At 43.4% G+C, this 22480-nt stretch overlaps 1 protein-coding gene across 1 annotated transcript; it reads left to right on the top strand.

Moving 5' to 3' along the window:
• The first annotated feature begins 7395 nt into the window (after positions 1 to 7395).
• On the top strand, positions 7396 to 20656 carry Pglyrp2 (peptidoglycan recognition protein 2). The gene is made up of 5 exons (XM_029562025.1): positions 7396 to 7580; positions 10451 to 11455; positions 12143 to 12353; positions 12878 to 13175; positions 20553 to 20656. The coding sequence occupies exons 1-5, from the start codon at positions 7517 to 7519 to the stop codon at positions 20562 to 20564; spliced, it is 1590 nt and encodes a 529-aa protein (XP_029417885.1). The 5' UTR covers positions 7396 to 7516; the 3' UTR covers positions 20565 to 20656.
• The last annotated feature ends 1824 nt before the right edge of the window (positions 20657 to 22480 follow it).

Below are 22480 nucleotides of genomic sequence, written 5' to 3'. Positions count from 1 at the left end.
GTCTTACCTTCAAGTTCTGGGAGGCAATCGAGGGCTGTGACAATAGCCTATGTTATTCTGGGAGTCTCTTGAACTACCTTGACCAACAACTGAAAGGGAGGTTTTCTCCTATCTGGCACTGTGTATTTTTTTATAGCCTTCACCTATATACATGCATTATATATATATATATATATATATATATATATATATAATTGTATGTTTTTTTATACCACCTAAGCTTTTATTATATCATCTCTATCTCTCCCTGTATAACCCTTCCTCCACCTTCTCCAGTTAAAGTGTCCCCTTTTCCCCATTTCCCCCTTGATAACACATGTTTCCTGCTATCCCCTTCTCTCTGGTTTCCTCTTCCCATCTACCCCCATGGTTCCTTTCCATTTTCCTGGTTCCTGTGGTTATATCAGGATATATATTCACATCTAAGAATTTGAAGCAAAGATTCACAAATGAGAGAGAGCATATGTCACTTGCTTTTCTGAGTCTGTTACTTCAGCTAGTATAGCAATTTCTAGTTCCATCCATTTACCTGCAAATTTCATGATTTCATTGTTATCACTGAGAACTCCATTGTATAAATGTGTCACATTTTCGTTATCCATTCATCAGCTGAGGGGCATTTAGGTTCTTTCTATTTCCTAGGTATTGTGCAAAACACAGCAACAAATACAATTGTGCAAGTATCTCTGCAGTAGGATGAGTTTTTTGGATATATGCCAAGGACTGCTATAACCAAATCACATGGTAGAGTTATTCTTGGTTTTTAAGAGTTCTTCATACTGATTTCCACAGTAGTTGCACCAGTTTGCAATCCTGTCAGCAGTGTTAGGGTTCCTCTTTCTCTGCATCATCACCAGCATTCGGCGTGGTTTGTTCTCTTGATCTGACTGGGGTAAGATGAGGTAGTTTCGATTTGCATTTCCCTAATTATTAAAGATGTTGAATACTTTTTTCAGATGTTTCTTAGCCAATTTTATTTCTTCTTTTAAGAACTCTCTGTTCAGATCCATAGCCCATTTTTTAATTTGTTTTCTTGCTTTTTTTTGTCCTGTTTTGTTTTGTTTTTAGTTCTTTGGGTATTCTGTATATAAATCCTCTGTCAGATGTGTAGCTGGTGAAGCCTTTCTCCCACTCTGTGAGCTTCCTCTTCACTCAATTTGTTGTTTTCTTCGCTGTAGAGAAGCTTTTTAGTTTAATGAGATCCCACTTGTCAATTGTTAACTTCAATTCCTGAGCAACTGATGTCTAATTCAAAAGTTCTTTCCTGAACCTATATCATGTAGAGCACTGCCTGTTTTCTTCTAACAGTTTCAGCATTTCAGGTTTCAAATTGAGGTCTTTGATCTATTTGGAGTTGACTTCTGTGAAGAGTGATAGATATGGGTATAATTTCATTCTTCTGCACATGGAGATCTAGTTTTGCCAGCTCCATTTGTGTGTGTTCTTGGCACCTTCATCAAATATCAGGTGACTGAAGCTGACTGAAATCACATGTACTCATGTTTGGGTCTTGATATTTTGTTCCATTGCTCTACATGTCTGGTTTTGTGCCAATACCATGCTCTTTTATAACTATAGCTCTGTGATATAGTTTGAGATCTATAACATAGTTTGGTAATCCCTCCAGTATTGCTATTTATGCTCAGGATTGCTTTGGCTATCCAGGGTCTTTGTGATTCCATATGAATTTTAGGATTTTTTTTCTATCTCTGTGAAGAATGTCATAAGGATTTAGATTGGGATTGAATTAAATCTATAAATTGTTTTTTGGTAGGATGGACAGTTCCACAATATTAATTCGACCAATCAATGAGCACAGGAGGTCGTTCCTTATCCTTGAATCTTCCTCAATTGCTTTCTTCAAAGATTTAAAATTTTCATCATAAAGATTTTAATGTCCTTGGTTAGATTCATTCCTAGGTATTTTCTGTTTTTGAGGCCATTATGTGACAGATAAAAAGTAGCCATATGACAAATAGGCAGTTCCACAATATTAATTCGACCAATCAATGAGCACAGGAGGTCGTTCCTTATCCTTGAATCTTCCTCAATTGCTTTCTTCAAAGATTTAAAATTTTCATCATAAAGATTTTAATGTCCTTGGTTAGATTCATTCCTAGGTATTTTCTGTTTTTGAGGCCATTATGTGACAGATAAAAAGTAGCCATATGACAAATAGGTGATTGATTGTTATTGGTATATACAAAGGCTACAGAATTTTTTAGATTAATTTTGTAACCTGCCACTTTACTGAACGTGTTAATAATTTCTAGGAGCTTTGGGGTGAAATTTTTGGCTTCTCTTAGGTATAATTTCATATCATCTGCAAAAAGGGATAATTTGATCTCTTCTTTTCCAATTATTACTCCTTTAATTTCCTGCTCTTGTCTTATTGCTCTTGCAAGAGTGTCAAGCACTATGTTAAAGAGAAGTGGAGATAGTGGACATCCTTGTCTGGTTCCTGATTTCAATGGGAATGCTTCCCTTTTCTCAGGAGCATGAGAAGTCCTTGGGATCCTGTTGGTGAGGGGGGTGGGGCTATCTGAACCTTAACATTATAAACATTTTCTCTAATTGCTTGTTACTGGTATTTAGAAAGGCTGCTAACTTTTGTAAATTGATTTTGTATCCTGCCACTTTGCTGAAAGTGTTGATCATTTCTAGAAGTTTTCTGGTGGAATTTTTGCAATCTCTCACTTTATGTATAATGTCATCTTCAAATAGGGATAATTTGACTTATTTTCTAATTAGTACGCCTTTGATTTCCTTCTCTTGTTTTATTGCTCCTAGTAAGAGTTTCAAGCATTATACTGAAAGGGAATGGGACTAGTGGATAGCCTTGTCTGGTTCCTGGTTTCAATGGGAATGCTGCCAGTTTTTCTCCATTTAGAATGATACTGGCTGTGAGTTTGTTATATACAGTTTTAATTATGTCAGGTATGTTTCTGCCAGTCCAATTTCCTCTAAGACTTTTATCATAAATGAATGTTGGATTTTTATCAAAGGCCTTTTCTGCATCTATTGAGAAGATATTATGATTTTTGTCTTAAGTTCATTTTGATTTTGTCTTTAAGTTCATTTACATGATTTATTACATCTCTTGACTTACATTTATTGAATCATCCCTACATCTCTGGAATAAAGTCAACTTGATTATGGTAGATGATCTGTTTTATGTGGGTCTATATGCTGTTTGGGGGGATTTTGTTGAGAATTTTTGCATCTATGTTCATTAGGGAATATGGGTCTTTAGTTTTTTTGTTTGTTTGTTTTGTCTTTACCTGGTTTGGGTATTAGAGTAATACTGGCTTCATAGAAGGATTTTGGGGGTTCTTCCTCAGTTTCGGTGTTTTTCGAATAATTTAAGTAGCATTGGTTATAGATATTCTCTGATGATCTGGTAAAATTCTGTTGTAAATCCATCTGGGCCTGGGATTTTTTTAGTGGGAATACTTTGTAGTGCTGATTTGATTTCCTTATTTGTTATGGGTCTGTTTAAACTGTTGATCACTTCTTGGTTTAACTTTGGTGGGTCCATTGAATTTAGAAATTCATCCATTTCTTTTAGATTTTCTAATTTAATAGAGTATAAGTTTTTTAATTATTCCCTCATACAGAATGTTCTGGATCTTTTTGGTGTCTGTTTTAATGTTTCCCCTTTCATCTCTGATTTTGTTAATTTGGATTTTTTTCTTTCTCTTGGGTAACTGGGATAAGAGTCTATTTTGTTTATCTTTTCTTTTCTTTTTTGGTCTTTTTGAGACAAGGTCTCCCTGTGGCCCCAGCTAGCCTGGCACTTGCTATGTAAACCAGGCTGCCCTCGAACTCACAGAGATCCCTGCCTCTGTGTCCCTAGTGCTGGGATTAAAGGCATGTGCCACCAAGCCCAGCATTTGTTTATCTTTTCCAAAGAACCAGCTCTTAGTCGGGTATGGTGGCACACACTTTTAATCACAGCACTTAGGAGGCAGAAGCAGGTGGATCTCTGTGAGGCCAGCCTGGTCTACATAGTGGGCTCTAGGCCAACTGGGGCTATAGGGAGACCTTGCCTCAAAAAGATAAAAAATAAATAAAAAATAAAAAATTCAGCTGGGTGTGGTGGCACACACCTGTAGTCCCAGCACTTGGGAGGCAGAGGCAGGAGGATCTCTGTGAGTTCAAGGCCAGCCTGGTCTACATAGTGAGTTCCAGGACACAAAAAATAAATAAATAAATAAATTAGTTAATTCAATTGAATAAATAAATAAATAAAAATTCTTGAGTTATACTGTTTTATCATTTACTTGTGGTCTTTCTGGGTTTTTTTAAAGAATATTTTTATTATTCCAAAGAGGGGCAATTTTTAACACATTTTTTCAGAAATAACTTGAAGCAGGTTACATATATATATATATAAAATGAAGTTTAAGGGTGGAAAAGTAGGGATAAGAAATCAAAAATCAAGGGAGACAGAGCCCAGAAGATCTCTGTGAGTTTGAGGCCAGCCCCGTCTGCTCAGGACGCTCCAGCCCAGCTGGGGCCACAGGGAGATCCTGTCTCAAAAAGGCCAAAAAAAAAAAAAAAATCAAAGACCAAAGGATTTGCCAACATGGGGTCAACTTTGGTGGAATAATAAAGGTTTCCATTAGCTCTGTTCTTCTGTTTTTTGTTTTGTTTTTTTTTAATCCTAACTAGTTTGTCGGGCTTGCTAACAGAGTGTAGGGTGGGGGTTTATTTACAGAGGAGTGGGCGTCCCCCACACACACCTCATTTATGGCTGTACTGGAGAGTCCACACCCGGATATAGATCCTGTGACTTCCTGACAGTCACACAAAATGGTGAGAGAGGTGCCTCATGGTGTTCTCGGCTTATATATCCTTAACCCCTCCACCACATGCAGCTAAGGTCGACTGATTGTGTAGAAGGGTTAACTGACTCCCCCCTTGACTCCTTGATGAGCATGGGAAGGAGGTGTGACTATAACTTGCCAGCATAGTGGTTGGAGGAAACTTCCAGGTAACACTCCACCCCTTCCTCCAGGTCTTACATTCTTTCCGCCAACCTCTTCAACACACCTGCCTCTGCCTCCTGAGCTTTGGGTTTAAAGGAATGTGCCACCATGCTGGCTTTGCTGTTTATTTTAAGCTTTATTGCATTGTGGTTTGATAGAATACATGGAATTATTTCTTCTTTTTTTGTATCAGTATGTGGTTTATTTTAGAGAAATTTTCATAAGCTGCTGAGTAGAATGTGTATTCTTTGGCGTTTGGGTAGAATTTCAACTTGAAGTCTATTTTTATCAGATGATAGAATAGAAACTCATGCTTGTTACTTAGTGACATTTGCTTGGAATATTTTTTGCCATTCTTTCACCTAATGTGAATATCATTGGAGCTAAGATGAGTTTCTTGTAGACAACAAATAGATGGATTTTGTTTCTTAATACATTCAATTAGTCTGTGTCTTTTGATTGGGAAGTTGAGGCCATTGATATTTAGAGTTATTGTTGAAAGTTGTATATTGGTTACTGTCATTTTATTTTCTGTTTGTGTTCTTAGTCTTATTTTGTGTTCCTGTACTTTATACCTTCACTTGTTTTCTTTCTGTAACCTCTTGAGTATGATCATTTCTTTCTTCAGTCCTTTGAAATTCCTTGTGTATTCTCTGTAGGGCTGGTTTGGTGTACACGAATTCTTTTGGTTCATTTGTATCATGGAAGATTATTCTTTCTCCTTCAACTATGATAAATAGTTTTGCTGGGTAAAGCATTCTGGGTTGGCATCTGTGGTCATTAGAACTTGAAATACTTTGCTCCAGGGTTTTCTAGCTTTTATAGTTTGCATTGAAAAGTCAGATGTAATTCTGATGGACTTTATATGTGTAACTATTTGTTTTCCTCTTACAGCTTTCAGTACCCTCTCTTTGTTCTGTACATTTAGTGTTTTTACTAAGAGATGCCTTTGGGAGTTTCTGTTCTAGTGATCTATAATTGGTGTTCTGTGTCTTTCCTTAATTTAGGGAAGTTTGCTTCTATAATCCTGTTGCAGATTTGGTCAATGCCATTGACCCAAGGGTCTCCTTCTTCCTTTATGTCTATGATGCATAGATTTGGTCTTTTCCTGGTGTCCCATATTCCTGCATATTCTATTCCTTTTTTTAAAAAAATTTCATATTATTTGGTTCCAGGCTGATTAATTAAGAACTCTCAAGCAGGGCAAAAGGGCCTAGGCCCAATTCTAGACTATGACCAGTTTCTCTCAGACTAGTCCAGAGCTCTCAGGCAGGAGGATCAGGAAGGGCCTTAAGCCCAAGGCAGGGATAGGGACAGCATAGGAGGGTCTAACTAACTAAGCAGAGTAAATGTGAACTGTGGAACAGCGAGAGAGGTGCAACTTCTGAGTTGCAATTTCAAGATTGATGTCACAGGGTTCTGGATCAGCAGGTTGAGATGGAGTTGCTACAGGTGCAGGTTGGACAGTAGGTTAGGGTGGGAGTTCATAGAACTTGGGAAAACAGAGCTCAGATGGGGCTGGCTGCAAGAAGGTATCAGGGAGAACGCTCCAAACTGCAAATCTGGAGAAGGGGAGGATCCCTGTGACCCAGGGAAGTCTAAGAGATAATATGGCAGGGTGTTAGGGAGTCTCACCAAAGGAGCTTCAAAGCCCAATAAAATGTTTTTTAAATATCAAAGCAAAGGTCTAGAGAGATGGTTCCATGGTTAAGAACAGTGACTGCTCTTCCAGTTAACCAGTGTTATGTTCCCAGAACCCAAATGGTGATCAACAATGTCTGTAACACCAATTCCAGGGGATCTGACACCCTCTTCTGGTCTCCATGAGCTTTTCGGAAAATAGGTGTGCTTACATACATACAGGCAAAACACAAAATAAAAATAAATAAATAAATATAAAATATCAAAACAAATAAAATATAATAAGATCTGGTCTACACAGTGAGTTCTAGACCAGCTGCGGCTACAGGGAGACCTTGTCTCAAAGAGACAAAAATAAATAAATAAATAAATAAATAAATAAATAAATAAATAAATAAAAAGTTAATTAGTTAAATACAAATTTGGGGATTTTTGAGATAGGGTTAGCCACAGCTGTAGCTACAACTAGCCTAGAACTCCCTATGTAGATCAGGTTGGTCTCTAACTCATAGAGATCTGCCTGCCTCCGCCTCCCAAGTGCTGGGATTAGAGGTATGCCACCAGACCCAGCTAAATACAAGTTTTAGTGGGCAATATTTGCTAGAGTTTGAGCTACTCAGTCTCTGGGCTTCTCTTGGCATAGACCTGTCTTATTGACCCTTCATGTCATTCTGGGCGGGGACAGGATGACATAGAGGAGAACTTTAGGCCCAGTAACCTTGACCCAGGCGTTCTACTGCTATGTTCAATGCTTTCCACCCCCAGAGTACATCCTGGTGGACTTTGATAGGACTAGTTCAATTCTCACGACTGTCTCCTTCCAGTACCTTGAGGTTCTCTGCTTAGGTCAACTGGGCCTGCCCGGTGCAAGCTGGAGCTGCACAATGAAGTCACAGGGTGTTCTCTGGGTCCTGCTTGGATTGCTGCTGTGGTTGGAACCAAGGACAGGTGAGTAAGAAAGCAGAGGCCCCAGAAGGCGCGAGGGACTTGCTGTGTGCAAAGCCCTAGCTCTCAACAAACTGCCAACCTTGGGATTCACAAGTTCCCAGTCCCATGGAATCAAGGTTTGGGTGGCAGGGGTAAGATCTGCGGCCTGTGACCTGGAGAGAAAAAATTAGCAGTAGCTTCCTGGAAGAGGGAGTCATAGAACTAGGATGGGAGGAAGGAGAACTGGGTTTGGTGAAGATGCAAGCAAGACAGGGTATTTTAGGCAGAAAAGATTCTTGCCTAGGGAAGAATACAGATTTGACACGTCAGGGGGTAGGGATTAAAATGTCCAGGAGGTGAGAGGTGTTGGGTGTAGTGACACATACCTGTAATCTCAGAATCTGGGACACCAATGTAGGAAAACAGTGAGTTTGAGGTCAACCGGGGCTACCTTGTGAGTTAGAAGCCAGTCTGCACTAGATAGCAAGCCCATCTCAGACAAAACAAAACACCCCGCTTTCTAGGTTCAAATCCTACCTCTGCCACTTCATAGTCATGTACTTTAAATTTATTTATTTATTCATTTATTTATTCACTTGTATGAATTTTTTTTCCTGCATGTATGTAAATCCACCCATGCATGCAATGCTTATGGATCCCAGAAGAGGGGGACCTAAACCTGGGCCCTCCACAAGAGCAGCCAGGGCTCTTAACTCCTGAACCATCTTTCTCCAGCCCCTTAGCCATGTAACCTTAGGCAGCTAACTTGACCTCTCTGTTTCTGTAAAAGAGAGCTAATGAGACCTACCTTAAAATGTTTTGTGAGGATTAAGTTACATAAGTCACCTACAGTGATGTTGGCACATGGTAAATGTTTAATAAGCATTGGCAATTATTCAACAACCTAGCTGTGGGCCAGGTAACCTAACACTTCTAAATTCCCCTTCCTTGAAAAGGGAAAAACCTTCCCTCCCCCCCGGGAGTGAGTTTGTTTGTTTGTTTGTTTGTTTGTTTGTTTGTTTGTTTGAGACAGAGTCTCTGTAGTCCAGGATGGCCTGGAATTCACTATATAGCTTGGGCTAGGCTTGGACATGTGGTACCCTCCTGCCTCAGCTTTTCAAGTGCTAGGTTTATAGACATGAGCCACCATGCTCAGCCTCCTTGGTGTTGTGAGAATATTCCTAGGGAGACAATCAAATAGATATTTACCCCAGATAGGACACTAATGACAGACCAAAGAAATGATTCCACCCTAGTCTAGCTTAGTGAAACTGAGTTTGTCTGTGATGCTTAGGAGCATAAGTGACTCAGGGCAGATACATCATCAAAAAACCCACCCCAGCCTGGATTCTGACTTACAAAAGCTACATCCCTGGAGCTCTGTATGCCACTTGGCTTGGCTGGTTGGAGTCTCCCCTTTTCCCTGCAATTGCTATTACTTGTGTTCCCTGGGGGAATTTTGTGAATCTTGTAAATTTTAGGAGCTTCCCAAGACTTCAAATTTTGTTCATTTCCTGAGTCTTAAGGAGCCTCAACTTGGAAATTGCTACACAACACTTGGGCACCCTCCGTATATTGTTCCCTCTAAAATTGCTAACTCTAATCAGATAAACAGAAATGTCTGTGTGGGCTGGAGAGATGGCTAAGGGGTTAAGAGTGTGTACTGCTCTTGCAAAGAACCTGAATTCAGTTCCCAGCGTCCACACAGGGCAGCTCGCAACCACCTGTAACTCTAGCTCCAGGAGCTCCAACACCCTCTCTTGACCTCCAGGGATATCTGCACTCATGTGCACAGACATACACAGAGACACACATATATACACATAATTAAAAATAAAAATTAGGAGCTGGCATAGTGGCACACGCCTTTAATCCCAGCACTTGGGAGGCAGAACTCACTCTCTGTGAGTTCAAGGCCATCCTGGTCTACATAGTGAGCTCCAGGTCAGCTGCAGCTACAGGGAGACTGTCTCAAAAAGACCACCCCTCCAAAAAAATTAGGGGCTGAAGAGATAACTTAGCTGTTAAGAGCACTGGATACTCTTGCAACAGAGCCAGGTTCAGTTCCCAGCACCCAAATGGAGATTAATAACCATCCACAATTCCAGTTTCAGGGGTATCTGACTCTCTTTTCTGGCTTCTGCAAGCATTGCACACACAGTGCACTTACATGCAGGCAAAACACTCATATACGTAAGATTAAAAATTAAAATATATTGGGGCTGGAGAGATGGCTCAACGATTAAGAGCACTGACCGCTCTTGCAGAGGAGCCGAGTTCAATTCCAAGCACCCACATGGTGGCTACGAACCATCCTTAACTCTAGTTCCAGGGGAATCTGAAGTTCTCTTCTGACTTCCAGGGCATTGCACGACATGAGTGCACTCACATACATGCAGGCAATACACTCATACATATAAAATAATAAAAATAATTTTTAAAATATATGATATTGTTATTATAAAAAATAAAATCATTTCAATGGTCTTTCTTTACCCCTATATATGTAAATACCCTCCCTGCTGTCATTCATCACATTGCCAACAGCTTAGCATCAGCCACCTTTCTCACTCGCCTATATCATGTCTGCCCTTCTCTAGTCTAGTACCTTGAAAATCCATTTCAACATAGTAGCCAAAAGATCAGTCTTTGAACACCAGCCTGTCCATACCTCTCTCCTGTTCATAATCCTGCCATGGCTCCCCCAGAGCTCACAGATAGTCCAGCCTCTTTGGGCAACAGGCGATAGTCTGGGTGCCTCAGGTTCCTCCTCTACACAACAGTGATGCTGGGCAGAGAGAGAAGTAGGGGCACTGGGAAGATGTGAAATGAGCAGGGGGAGTCCCTGGGACAGGTGAGGCTGTTACTGGCTGACTTCTCTCCTCCCATAGCCTCCTTGCCCCTGGTCATGGACTTCATTATTCAGGCCCTGACTGAGCTTGAGCAGAAGATACTGGTGACCCAGGTCAATGGAACTGCCTCTGCATGGATACTGTCAGCCCAGGACTCCAGCCTCCACAATCCGCTTCACCGCCACTTGCTGCTGAAGACAGAAAACCACAAAGCTACGGAGCTAGGTCCTCACCCACTGAGCCCAGAGATTCAAGACCTGATTTCTGAGGTGGCCCAACATGATGTACGAGATGGGCAGGAATATGGAGTTGTGCTGGCACCTGATGGCTCCACGGTGGCTGTGCAGCCTCTGCTAGTGGGGCTGGAGGCTGGGCTACAAGGGCACAGAGTGGTGGACTTGCCTTTGAACTGCCTGGCCACCCCTTGTGATGCTGGAGACGACTTGCCAGATGTTGGAGCCATCTGGCCAGGACTCAGAAATGCCTCCCCAGATGCCTCCATCCCAGATGTTGGAGCCACTTTACCAAATGGCAAAACCAAGGCCTCCACCATTGTGGAGAGACTCCTGGCGATCACCCTGGCTGGAGACTTGAGTCTGCCTTTCTTCCACAGCCCCCAGACTCGGAGTCCTCCAGGCCTGGGAACTGAGGGCTGCTGGGACCAACTCTCTGCTCCCAGGGTCTTCACATTGTTGAACCCCAAAGCATCCAGACTCACCATGGCTTTCCTCAATGGTGCCTTGGATGGAGCACTCCTTGCAGACCACTTGAACCAGATTCATAAGCCCCACCCACCCCTCAGCCATCTGCTGAGACAGTACTACGGAGCTGGAGTGGCTGGAGATCCAGAGTTTCGCAGTAACTTCAGAAGGCGAAATGGGGCTTCTGTGACTTCAGCCCTCACTCTGGCCCAGCAGGTGTGGGGGGCCCTTGTCCTGCTACAGAAGCTGGAACTGGGACATCCCCAGTTGAAGAACATGAGCCAAGAACAGTTGGCTCAGGTGGCTACTTATGCCAGCAAGGAGTTCACCGAAGCCTTCTTGGGTAAGAAGTTCCCCAATTAACAGACAACACCGGCCCCATGTAGTCAGGGGGATCCAGGGCCCAGGGAATCCAGAGGGGACAGAAAGGGCTGTAGATCACTACACAGATGAAAAAGTGCTAAAGTTGGTCCTTGAAGAATAAATACAAGTTCATCTGATTTAAAATTTTAAATAAAGAGAGAGATTGGGGGTGCGGCTCAATTGGTAGAGTGCTTGTCTAACATGTACAAGGTCCTGGGTTCAATCCCCAGCACCACATCAAATGTGATGGTATACACCTGTAATCCCAGCACTTGAGAGGCAGAGGCAGGAGGATCAGGCATTCAAGATCATCCTGTGATACATACCAAGGCCAGCCTGGACTACATGAGACCCTGCACCCCTACACACACACACCCAAAACAAACAAACAAGAAGTAGAACACAATTAGAACTCAACACAGAAGGATGGGGGATAATATTTATTTATTTAGACAAGTTGTGTGTAGCTCAGGCTGGTCTTGAACTTGCAATCCTCCTTCCTTCCTTCATTCATTTTGTGTGTGCTTGCTGAGCCATCTGGCCAACCCAAAACTGGAGTCTTGCCAAATCCGGGAGGCCCGAAGGATGTCCCGCAGGTGCACTTTAATGGGCGTGCAATCTGCCAGCAGGAGATGCTTGATGATCTGGTACTCCTTCGCCTCGGCAGGATGCCCGCCTATCCACCCGCGCTGCCGCTGGGGAGCAGCGCCTTATCGGGGCCGCCCGACACCACTCAGGCTACCGCTCGGGTTCTTATATGTGCATCACACGTACGTGCCATCGCTGCCTTGTACCACCTTCGCGCTCTGTGAGGCGGACATGCGCTCCATGCAGCGTTTCCACCAGGACACCCGAGGCTGGAATGACATCGGCTACAGGTGGGCAAAGGCGGGGCTGGAGGCCCGGCGTTAACAAGTGAGGTGAAGGGTTTATGGTGGGCAGGGCCAAGTAAGAACAGGGCAAGGTCTGGGATAGCGGTGAACTGTAACAGCAAGAGACTGGAAAACCCGCTTGGGGAAGGAGAGTGGGTGTGGTCAGTGGTTAGGGTGGATTCTGAAAGAAGCCGGCATTTATTTATTTATTTATTTATTTATTATTTATTTATTATTTATAGACAGGGTCTCATTATGTAGCCTTGGATGGGCTGGAACTCGCTATGTAGACCGGGCTAGCCTCGAACTTACAAAGATCAGTCTGCCTCTAGCTTCCAAGTGCCCTGATAAAGGCATACTCCACGACACTAGGCAACAATCGGTGTGCGAATGCTGCCGAACTGGAAGGTACAGAGGCAGAGCATTCCACTTGGGGCAGACCGTACAGGGACAGAATCTGGGGACATGGTCAAGTAAGGAGTGTGGCCACTCACCCACCTGATGCCCCTCTTCCCCACTGCTCTGTGCAGTTTCGTGGTGGGCTCCGACGGCTACGTGTACGAGGGCCGAGGCTGGCACTGGGTGGGCGCACACACGCTCCGCCACAACTCCCGCGGCTTCGGTGTGGCCTTTGTGGGCAACTACACCGGGACTCTGCCCAGCGAGGCGGCCCTGCTCACAGTGCGCGACCTGCTCCCGAGCTGCGGGATACGCGCGGGCCTACTGCGGCCAGACTACAAGCTGCTGGGCCACCGCCAGCTGGTGCACAGCGACTGCCCTGGGAACGCGCTCTTCAGTCTGCTGAGCACCTGGCCTCACTTCACTGCGGTGAGTTCCCGCTGCTTGTGCCATGAAGGCTGACGGTACCCCAGGGTGCCTGAGCTCAGGCGGTCACCCCTGAGTCTTGGAAGCTTCCGCCATAATCAGCCTTCAGTCACTAGAGTCTGCTTTCCTAACTCCTGGCACAAAGGCCACAGGCTGTAAACGCCCACCTCCACCTCCCCAGCCTCCCTCCAGCCCCAGGCCCCATCCAAGAAATGTGTAAGAAAGAGCCAGGGACTTCTGAGATGTTTGGAAACTGAAGTCTCTCTCTGCAGGGCCCCACCGTGGCCATCTGTTATCTGAAGAGCAGTTTCTCTCCATTCTTTTCTGCCAACCCTATAACATGTTTTAAAAAATATTTTATTTATTTATGTGTATGAGTGTATTGCCCACATGTTTGTAAGTGCATCTGTGGCGTGTGAATTCCCTGGAACTGGAGTTACCAGGCCACTGTTAGCTGCCATGTGGGTGCTGGGAACTGAACCTAGAGAGAAAATTTGGTAGGTTTTTATGCCAACTCAGCAGTACTATGTCTTTTCCCCATAGGCTGGGATCTGACCTCACAGTCTTTCATGGTTGGCTACCTTTAAAATAATTGGTGTTGGGGCTGGAGAAATGAAATGGCTCAGTGGTTTAGAGCATTTGCCACCCTTGCAGAGGACCAGGCTTTGGTTCCCAGAAGCCACATGGTGCCTGTCAACTATCCATAATCCAAATCCCTCTTCGGCCTCCTCAGACACTGCACTTTATATTCATGCAGGTCAAGCACTCATATATATAAATATTTAAAATAAAATAAAATAATTGGTGCAAAGGAGATGAAGGCAAAGGGGAAAGAGTTGGCCCCTGTAGGCCATCAAGTCCTGGGAATACAGCAGGGCCTTTGCATAAACAAAAATTTTACAATTTTACAATTGTAAATTTTATTGTAAAATAAATCCCCCCACAAGGTGTTGGGGGGATTAAAAATAGCATTACCAAGGTTATATCCCTGTGATCATTCTTCTAGAAAATATTTAAATTCCTTATAATTATTCCCCTCTATTCTACCCTCTTTATTATACCATCAATCTCTTTTCTTCAAATTTTAGCATTATTTAAAAACATGTGTATGAGTGTATTGCCTGCATGTATGTGAGTACACCCGTGTCATGCAGTGTTGTGGAGGTCAGAAGAGGGCTTCGGATTCCCCTGGAACTGGAGTTAAGGATGGTTCGTAGCTGCATGTGGGTGCTGGGAATCAAACCTGGGTCCTCTGCAAGAGCAGTCAGTGCTCTTAACTGCTGAGCCATCTCTCCAGCCTGTACATTTTTAAAATATTTTATTTATTATTTTTATTTTATATGTACGAACGTATTGCCTGAGTGAATGTAAGTGCACGCATGCCATGCAAAGCCTGTTGAGGTCAGAACAGGGTGTCAGATTCCCTAGAACTGGAGTTACAGACTATTGTTAGCCACCATGGAGGTACTAGGAATCGAACCCAGCTCCCCTGTAAGAGCAGTCAGTGTTCTTAACTGCTAAGCCATCTCTCCAGCCCCATTTTGGTCTTAACCCTGGATTCTCCCTCCAGGAGGCTGCCACCTCAAGGCTTGTTGCTTTATTTTAGAGCAAGTAAGATGCACTTGCATAAATGCCCATACACCTGTAAATTCTAAAGTTCCCATTACACATGGCTTGAGGGTCCCAAAGACTGCTCTGAGATGGTGTAATAGTTCATACATAAGAAGTTTAGATAGCATTTCCCCTGTTCATCTGTTAGGACTTATAGTCAATCCTCACCTTTGGAGGCTCCTGCTTTGTCAATTGTTTTTCCTCCCTCCCCTGAGCATAAATTGTGGAGGATTTAGGATAGGAGGAATAGCAGGTGTGAGACCGGAAAGAGGAACCTCTTTTTTTATGGCAGCCCTCTTGGAGACTTCATCTACTAAATCATTACCCTTATCTGCAGTGGTAAACTCCCTTTGATGCCCAGGGACATGTACTACTACAATCTCTCTCTCTTTTTTTAAATTTTATTTTATGTGTATGAGTGTTTTACCTGTATGTACATAAGTTGCACCTGTCTCATGCAATGACCACAGAGGTAAGAAGAGAGTGATGGATCCCCTGACACTAGAATTACAGATGGTTGTTAGCCACCCTGTGGGTGCTAGGATCCAAACCCGGTTCCTCTGAGGAGCAACCAGTGCTCTTAACCACTGAGCCACCTTTCCAGCCCCTAGTGCAATCTCTTCAAACAGTATTAAATTGACTAGAATCTGAGCTGTAAGTTCCTTGTGGACAAGGCTTTGTCCTTTATTGTTAATTAGACCCCATTCAGCCCAGATTATATCAAATGTATGTATTATACCAAAAGCATATTTGGAATCAGTATAGATCCCTCTTTACCATTAAGATGTTTTAGAACATGATATAATACAAATAATTCATAAGTCTGTGATAAACAGTCATATTTGGTAATCTCCCTGATTCTGTAGTGATGAGATCCTCTCTTCCCATCCACTGTATCACACCCATTATGTCTCTTGACTTCAATCATCCTAGAAGATCCATCTATAGAGAGCCTAAGTCCAGTTTTAAAGAGTTTCTCTTAGGTAGGGTCAAACCTTAGTTTCATATTCTATAATGTCTAAACAACGGTGTTGAATTTCCTGTGTAGTCTTATGACTTCCAGTTAAAAATGCAGCTGGATTCAGGGACCCAAGTCATTTTTCTCTAATAGGATGGCCTCATATTTCAAAATCTGAGAATCTGTGATCCATCTTCCCACTCTTTGGTATAGGATAACTTGCACCTGATGGGGAGTACTGATATTAGTTACTCCCTAAAGGTTAATTTTTCACTTTCTTCAGTTAAGAGAGAGGTAGTAACTACTGATTGTATACATTTCAGCCAGCCCCAGGTAAATAGGTCAAATAGTTTGGCTAAATATGCTACAGGTTGTCAGTGTCCTTGTTCTCAGGTCAGGACCCTAAGAACTGTCCCTTTACAAACACTGACAAATAAATGAAATGGCTTTTCACCTGTAAGCCACCTCAATTGCCTTCTTGGGCCCAAACAGTGGGTTTAATTTGCCTCTTAGCCCCAGGGTGGGGATCACAAGTTTGAGAGAGACTTTGATTTTGTCCTGTATTATATTAAGTCCAATCTTTAATTTGGACATCAGATCCCTCCCTAACAGGTTAGTCCCGGTTTCCAGGGACAAAAAGAAATTGTGCTAAAAATCTCCCTGTATTGGAATTTAATTGGGGTTTTTCTCAAAGAGGGCAGCTGAAAATCCCTGTCTCTTTACCCAATTACTACAAATCATTCTTGGGAAAGACACATCCCTGGGAGTCATATACACACAAAATGGAGAGTGGGATGCCCAAGTCAATAAAGAATGTTGTTTTCTCCTCCGTTGGCCCTACCTTTAAGTTTACTAAAGGTTCCCAGTAGGTCTTAGTAGTAGAGTAGAGCCTTTGACTCCTTGTTCTTCATCAAAATACATGAGCAGAATTATCTTTCCTTCCTTTCTTCATTCTGGGAACATTTGTTTTCTCCATTCCCTCTTGTTATTTCTCTTTCTACTGCTCCTCCCCTTTCAGGATGGGCTTCCTTGGGGACCTGTCTTTGTTGGGACCCAGAGCCTCATTCCCTTCTTTGAGGCACTTGCCCCAAGATGGAAAACATGGGTTTAGCTTTTTGTTTCTGTTTTTCTTCATCCCTTCTTACGTACACTTTTTTATTTTCTCTGAACAATTCTTCTAACCCTTTACATTTCCAGTTTTTATGTTTTGCAATTTCTTGGAACTATCTGGCCAACTATTGTTACAAAATGTAATTTAAACACTCCATGAATAAGGAGATCCTGCAAGTCCTGTGTCCTAGTTTGCTTTCTATTTCCGTGATGAACTACTAACCAAAACCAACTTGGGGAGGAATGAGTTTATTTTATCTTACATCTCCCAGGTCACAGTTCATTAATGAAGGAAGTCTAGGCAGGAACTGAGGGCAGGAACCTGGAGACAGGAGCACAGACCATAGAGTAATGCTTCTTACTGGCTTCCTCCCCTGGCCTATGCTCAGCCTGCTTTCTTATACAATACAAGACCACATACCAAGGGGTAGCACTGCTCACAATGGGCTGGGCCCTCCAACATCACTCAATAATCAAGATAATGTCCCCCCAGCCTGCCCACAGGACAATCCAATGGAGGAAATTCCTCAGTTGAGGTTCCTTCTTCCAGGTATGTCAAGTTGACAGCTGAAGCTATCCAGCACATCCTGTCTGGAGTTATTTTCTCATCTGGTCCTTTAATCTGTCTAGAAATTTTGTTTGTTCTTAATTTTTCCCTTGCTGAATATTAAAAGCCTTTGTTGATATTTTGGGACCAAGGGATCAGTTCTTGTTGGGCTTTGTTATTATTGAATCGCTGGGGCTCTCAACTAGGGAATTTAGCTTCTAGTGCCAGGACCCCAGGACCAGCTGGGTGTTGTCATTCCCAGATGGCTACCATGGCTCTTCTAATCACCATCCTTTCTTCTCCTGAAAATAGAATACTCAGGATAGACATAATTTGGCCCAACTATAAAAGTTGGGATCCCAAGAACTGTTGTAATTGGTCTTCCACCCTAAAAGGGTCCCTAAAAGAGGCTCAAATTGTTTTAAGATTTCTAACTTCAGAACTAGTAAGGAGTACAGTCCCAAATCCAATTCCTCCTTTCCTCCTTCCCTTGGGGAAACTTCTCTAAGTAGGTATATTAGTTACTTAGGGAGGGGTCTCAGGCTGTTGGGGTTGCATTTCTTTGGGGACTTGGAATGAGAGATTCATATTCTCTCTCTCTCTCTCTCTCTCTCTCTCTCTCTCTCTCTCTCTCTCTCTTTGAGACAGGGTCTCCCTGTAGCCCCAGTTGACCTGGACCTCACTGGCCTCAATCTTACAGAGATCCACCTGCTTCTGCCTACCGAGTGCTGGGATTAAAGGCATGTGCCACTATGCTCAACCCTCAATTTCTCTCTTATATTGTTTAGTATCTTTTTGGAGTTTAGTGAGTGATGGAGGTCTAATTTGAGAGCCAATATCTGTGGGGTCCAACACAGGTTCTGTCCACAGGGTTTTGTATGACTGAGAAAGAGAGAGAGGAAGAGAGCAGCAGCTGCTGTGTCAGGTGGATCTAAAGGGTCAGGAACCTGGTCTGGATTATAGGATGGGATAAACAATTGAGGGGCCCCATTCATGTTCTTGTTCATATTTATGGTTTTCTTTATGTTCTGTTTCAAAGAGAGTAAGGTTAGAGGACTTTTGCTTCAACAGAAGCCATAATCCATCTCCTCTTGTGAGACAGGGCTTTTTGAATTCACACGTTCAGTTCAAAGCTGGCAGACCCAATCATCATCTAGCCAAATTGGGGCCAAAAGATAGAATTTAAGGATCAGCTCCAAATACAGCAGCAATACTTTACATTTGCCTTTGGTGTGGGCATAGTCTGCCCAAGAGGGCTATGGGGTCGGGGTGGATTTTATTTTTAGTTACATTTTTAGAGCTTTTATTTTTCAAACCCAAATTGTTTCCCATCCTGGTTTCATGAGAATAAGTTTATCAGAAGTCCAAACCACCTCCATTCCAATGGAGGTTTCTTATGTTCTGACTGCCAATCGGAGGCTAACTGCCCCCCCCCCAGGATGGAGGTTTTTTGCACCCTGATTTAGAACACTTCATTTGGCTCCAACCAATTCCCTCGCAGGGCAGTGCCTATGTTTGGTGCTTCTTAGCATGAAGCAGGTCAGTACAAAGCTCTCACTGGAAAAAGACTGCCAGAAAGCCAAATGAAGTCACCAAGGGCACCTATAAAACTCTACATTTAACCTCTAGGAAGACTCAACCACCAAAGAGCACTTTGCCATTCCCTATGGTGGTTCTTGCCTTGACTTGTGCAGAAAATTTCCTGATCCCCATGGTGCTTATTTGCACCACCACCACGCCCCACATTGTTAAGAAACCCTCACAGTCCTAGGTCTCTTCTCCAACCTTGGGAGACGCCAAAGACCTGGCACCCAGGAGCCACTACAAAAATGCATGAGATGCATCTCCCCAGGAGGGGGATCTAAATACCCCCTTAGGAGGGCTAGGATCCCAGGACAGGCTCCCAAGTTGTTAGAGACAAAATTGGGGTCATAAGCCAGGCATGGTGATGCACGCCTTTAATCCCAGCACTCGGGAGGCAGAGTCAGGTGGATCTCTGTGAGTTCAAGGCCACCCTGGTCTACATAGTGAGTTCCAGGCCAGCTGGGACTACAGGGAGACCCTGTCTCAAAGAAAAAAATGGGGTCACAAGAGACCACCACTCAAATTAAGGAATCTTGGCAGGGTATACTTTATTTCTTTACAGAAGGGTACATGGCCACCAAAAGCTGGAAAGCAAGCACATGGACCAGAAATTTTAATAGGTTTTTGTCCTAACACAAGAGTACTGTGTCTTTTCCCTATTGGCTGGGGTCTGACCTCAGAGTCTTTCATGGTTGGCTAGTTTTAATTTTTTTTAACTTTATGTGTATGCGTGTATTGCCTGCATGTAAGTAAATACACCTGAGTTGTGCAATGCCCGAGGAGGTCAGAAGAGGCTGTAGGATCCCCTGGGACTGGAGTTACCGGCAGTTGTTAGCAGCCATGTGGGTGCTGGGATTTGAACCCAGGTCTTCTGCGAGAACAACCAGTGTTCTTAACTGCTGAGGTTACTTTTTAAAAATAGGCACACGATGTTAATCCCAGCACTCAGAAGGTAAAAGCAGGTGGGTCTCTGGGAGATTGAGGCCAGGTTGGTCTCCACAGTGAGTTCCAGGCCTGCTGGGGATATAGGAAAATCATCTCAAAAATAAATATAAATACATACATACATACATACTTACATACATACACACATAAAAATAAAAGGTACAAAAGAGGGACAGGAATGGTGGCACACGCCTTTAATCCCAGCTCTCAGGAGGTAGAGGCAGGCAGATCTCTGTGAGTTCAAGGCCAGCCTGGTCTATATAGTGAGTTCCAGAGCATGGGGATAGTTGAAGAATCAAGAAAAAAAAAAAAAAAAAAAAAAAAAAAAAAAAAAAAAAAGCGCAGAGAAAAAACGGGAAGGAGTTGGGGTTGGCTGCTAAACAAATGCTTTATAAGGTGTGTGTTGGGGGAGAATCACAAAAATTGCATTACAAAGATTACAGCATCATTCTTTTGATAGAAAATATTTTAATTCTCTATAATCATTTCCCTCACCAAGCCCAACTACAGTCAGCTTTATACCCATTTGGGCCTCTGTTCTGTCCCCTACCCATGATCCCACATGAAGGAGGGCAGACCCATACATACATACACTCCAAGTCTCACATTCTCTCATTTCTTCCAGACGGAAAACTAAGAACTCCCAGAAGAATCCCTTGGAGATCCAGGAGGCACTACCCCTGATTATCAATCCTTCCGGCAGCCACAGACCTCCAATAAAGGCACCACTGAAAGTCTCTGTCTGCAAGCATTGTAGTCATTTGGCTTTGCATTACTATTAAGGGATTCTTAGACAAAATGCAAGCAAAGTGGGTGTAGCTCAGTGGTAGAGTCCTGAGTTGACAGTCACGAGGCCCTTGACTCCAGCCCCAGCATGGTAAATTAAATACATACATACATAAAGATGGGTTTGGTGCCATACACCTCAGTCCCAGTGTTTGGCAGATTGAAGTTTGGCAGATTGAAATAAAAGTACCAGAGTCTCACAAGTACAAAATGGAGGCAGTTTTTTTATGATCTTGTAAGGTCAAATGCCAACCCAGATAAATAGCTCAAAACACTCATTTTTGTAGCCCTAATTGAAAGTCTCTCCCTTTTTGCCATTGGCTGGGTACTTGTGAGGTACAGTCTTTCCTGGATGCCACCTAAATTTCATTGTACCCCTCCCCACCTTGTCAGGGTATGTGCTTAGTCATCTAGTAGGCTGCCTGTATTCCCATCCTGAGATAAAACTTTGCTCTGAAAGGATAGCCAAGAGGTCAGACAGGCAGGTGCTAGCTGTTGGGGCAGAGGATCCAGTGCCTCCTTCTTATTGGAAGCCTAAGCCCATTTAAGGCATTTTCATATTGAAAATAGACCATTGTATTTTGTTTCCCAAAAAGTTTGGAGGCCGCTCTCAGCTACAGTGTCAAAGGAACAAAACAAGGGACTGAAGAGATGGCTCAGGGGTTAAGAGCAGTGGCTGCAAGGGACCTGGATTCAGTTCCAAACACCCACAATGGTGGCTAACAGCCATCCCTAACTCCAGTTCCAAGGGATCCCCATACCCTCTTCTGGCCTCTGATAGCATTGCATGCATGGATGCACTTACATACATGCAGGCAAAACACTCATACACATAAAATAAAATAATTTTTTAAAGAAAACCAAACCAAACCAGGCATGGTGGTGCATGCTTTTAGTTCCAGCACTTGAGAGGCAGAGGCAGGTAGATCTCGGTGACGAAGAGGCCAGCCTGGTCTACGTAGTGAGTTCCAGGCCAGCTGGGGCTACAGGGAGTTCTTGTCTCAAAAAGACCAAAAGAAAAGAAAAGAAAACCAGAAATAAATTTTTAAAATTCCAGAACAAAGAGTTGAGAGGCCACACAACAAGACAGGGAGGAAGAGCTCCCAGGGAAGGAGGTTGTAAGCAGCAGGTTCTCACTGCCAGCAAGCACAACTTGGTCCTGCAAGGAGAGAGCATGGACCCTTCATGGTCATCCTTAATCCCTGGAGCCTGGGTCACTGGTAGAGGGCCACTCTAGGAGGTGTTAATTTGGTGGCACATTGGGGCTGCTTGTCACATGATAGGGAGACTGGACCCCATTTGCTAGAGTAAAATCTTGCAATGAGGAGGCCCTGGGCTCCATCCCTAGCACAAGAAAAGGGAAGAGAAAGGACAGGGTAAAGGAAAATGTTGTGAGTGGGGCTGGTATGCAGCAAAATTATAAAGCTAAAGAGCTGGGGTGATGACTCAGCAGGTAAGACTGCTTACTGTGCAACCATAAGGATCTGCGTTCAAATCCCCAGCACCCACTTAAAAAGCACACCTGTAACCCCAGTGCTATGAAGGGCAGATACAGGAGAATTTCTGAGGCTTCCTGGCTGCTAGCCTAGCTCAAGGTTCAATGAGGTACTGTGTCTCATGGGAATAAGGTGCAGTGATAGAGCTGAGCACCTGACTTCTTTCTCTGGCCTCAAAAACACACAGTCCCATGTACATGCACACACACATATACATACACACACACACACAAACACACCACATCATAATACTAAAGCTGAGGCAATCTGG

Source organism: Nannospalax galili, unplaced genomic scaffold, assembly GCF_000622305.1.
Source record: "Nannospalax galili isolate Female #2095 unplaced genomic scaffold, S.galili_v1.0 scaffold2094, whole genome shotgun sequence".
NCBI classification, from domain to species: domain Eukaryota; kingdom Metazoa; phylum Chordata; class Mammalia; order Rodentia; family Spalacidae; genus Nannospalax; species Nannospalax galili.
This window is presented reverse-complemented; position numbering and strand designations above follow the sequence as displayed.

Coding starts and splice junctions, on each gene's coding strand:
- Pglyrp2 (XM_029562025.1), top strand. CDS start 7,517: ATGAAGTCACAGGGTGTTCTCTGGGTCCTGCTTGGATTGCTGCTGTGG. Junction 7,581..10,450: donor GTGGTTGGAACCAAGGACAG/GTGAGTAAGAAA, acceptor CTCCTCCCATAG/CCTCCTTGCCCCTGGTCATG. Junction 12,354..12,877: donor TGGAATGACATCGGCTACAG/GTGGGCAAAGGC, acceptor TGCTCTGTGCAG/TTTCGTGGTGGGCTCCGACG.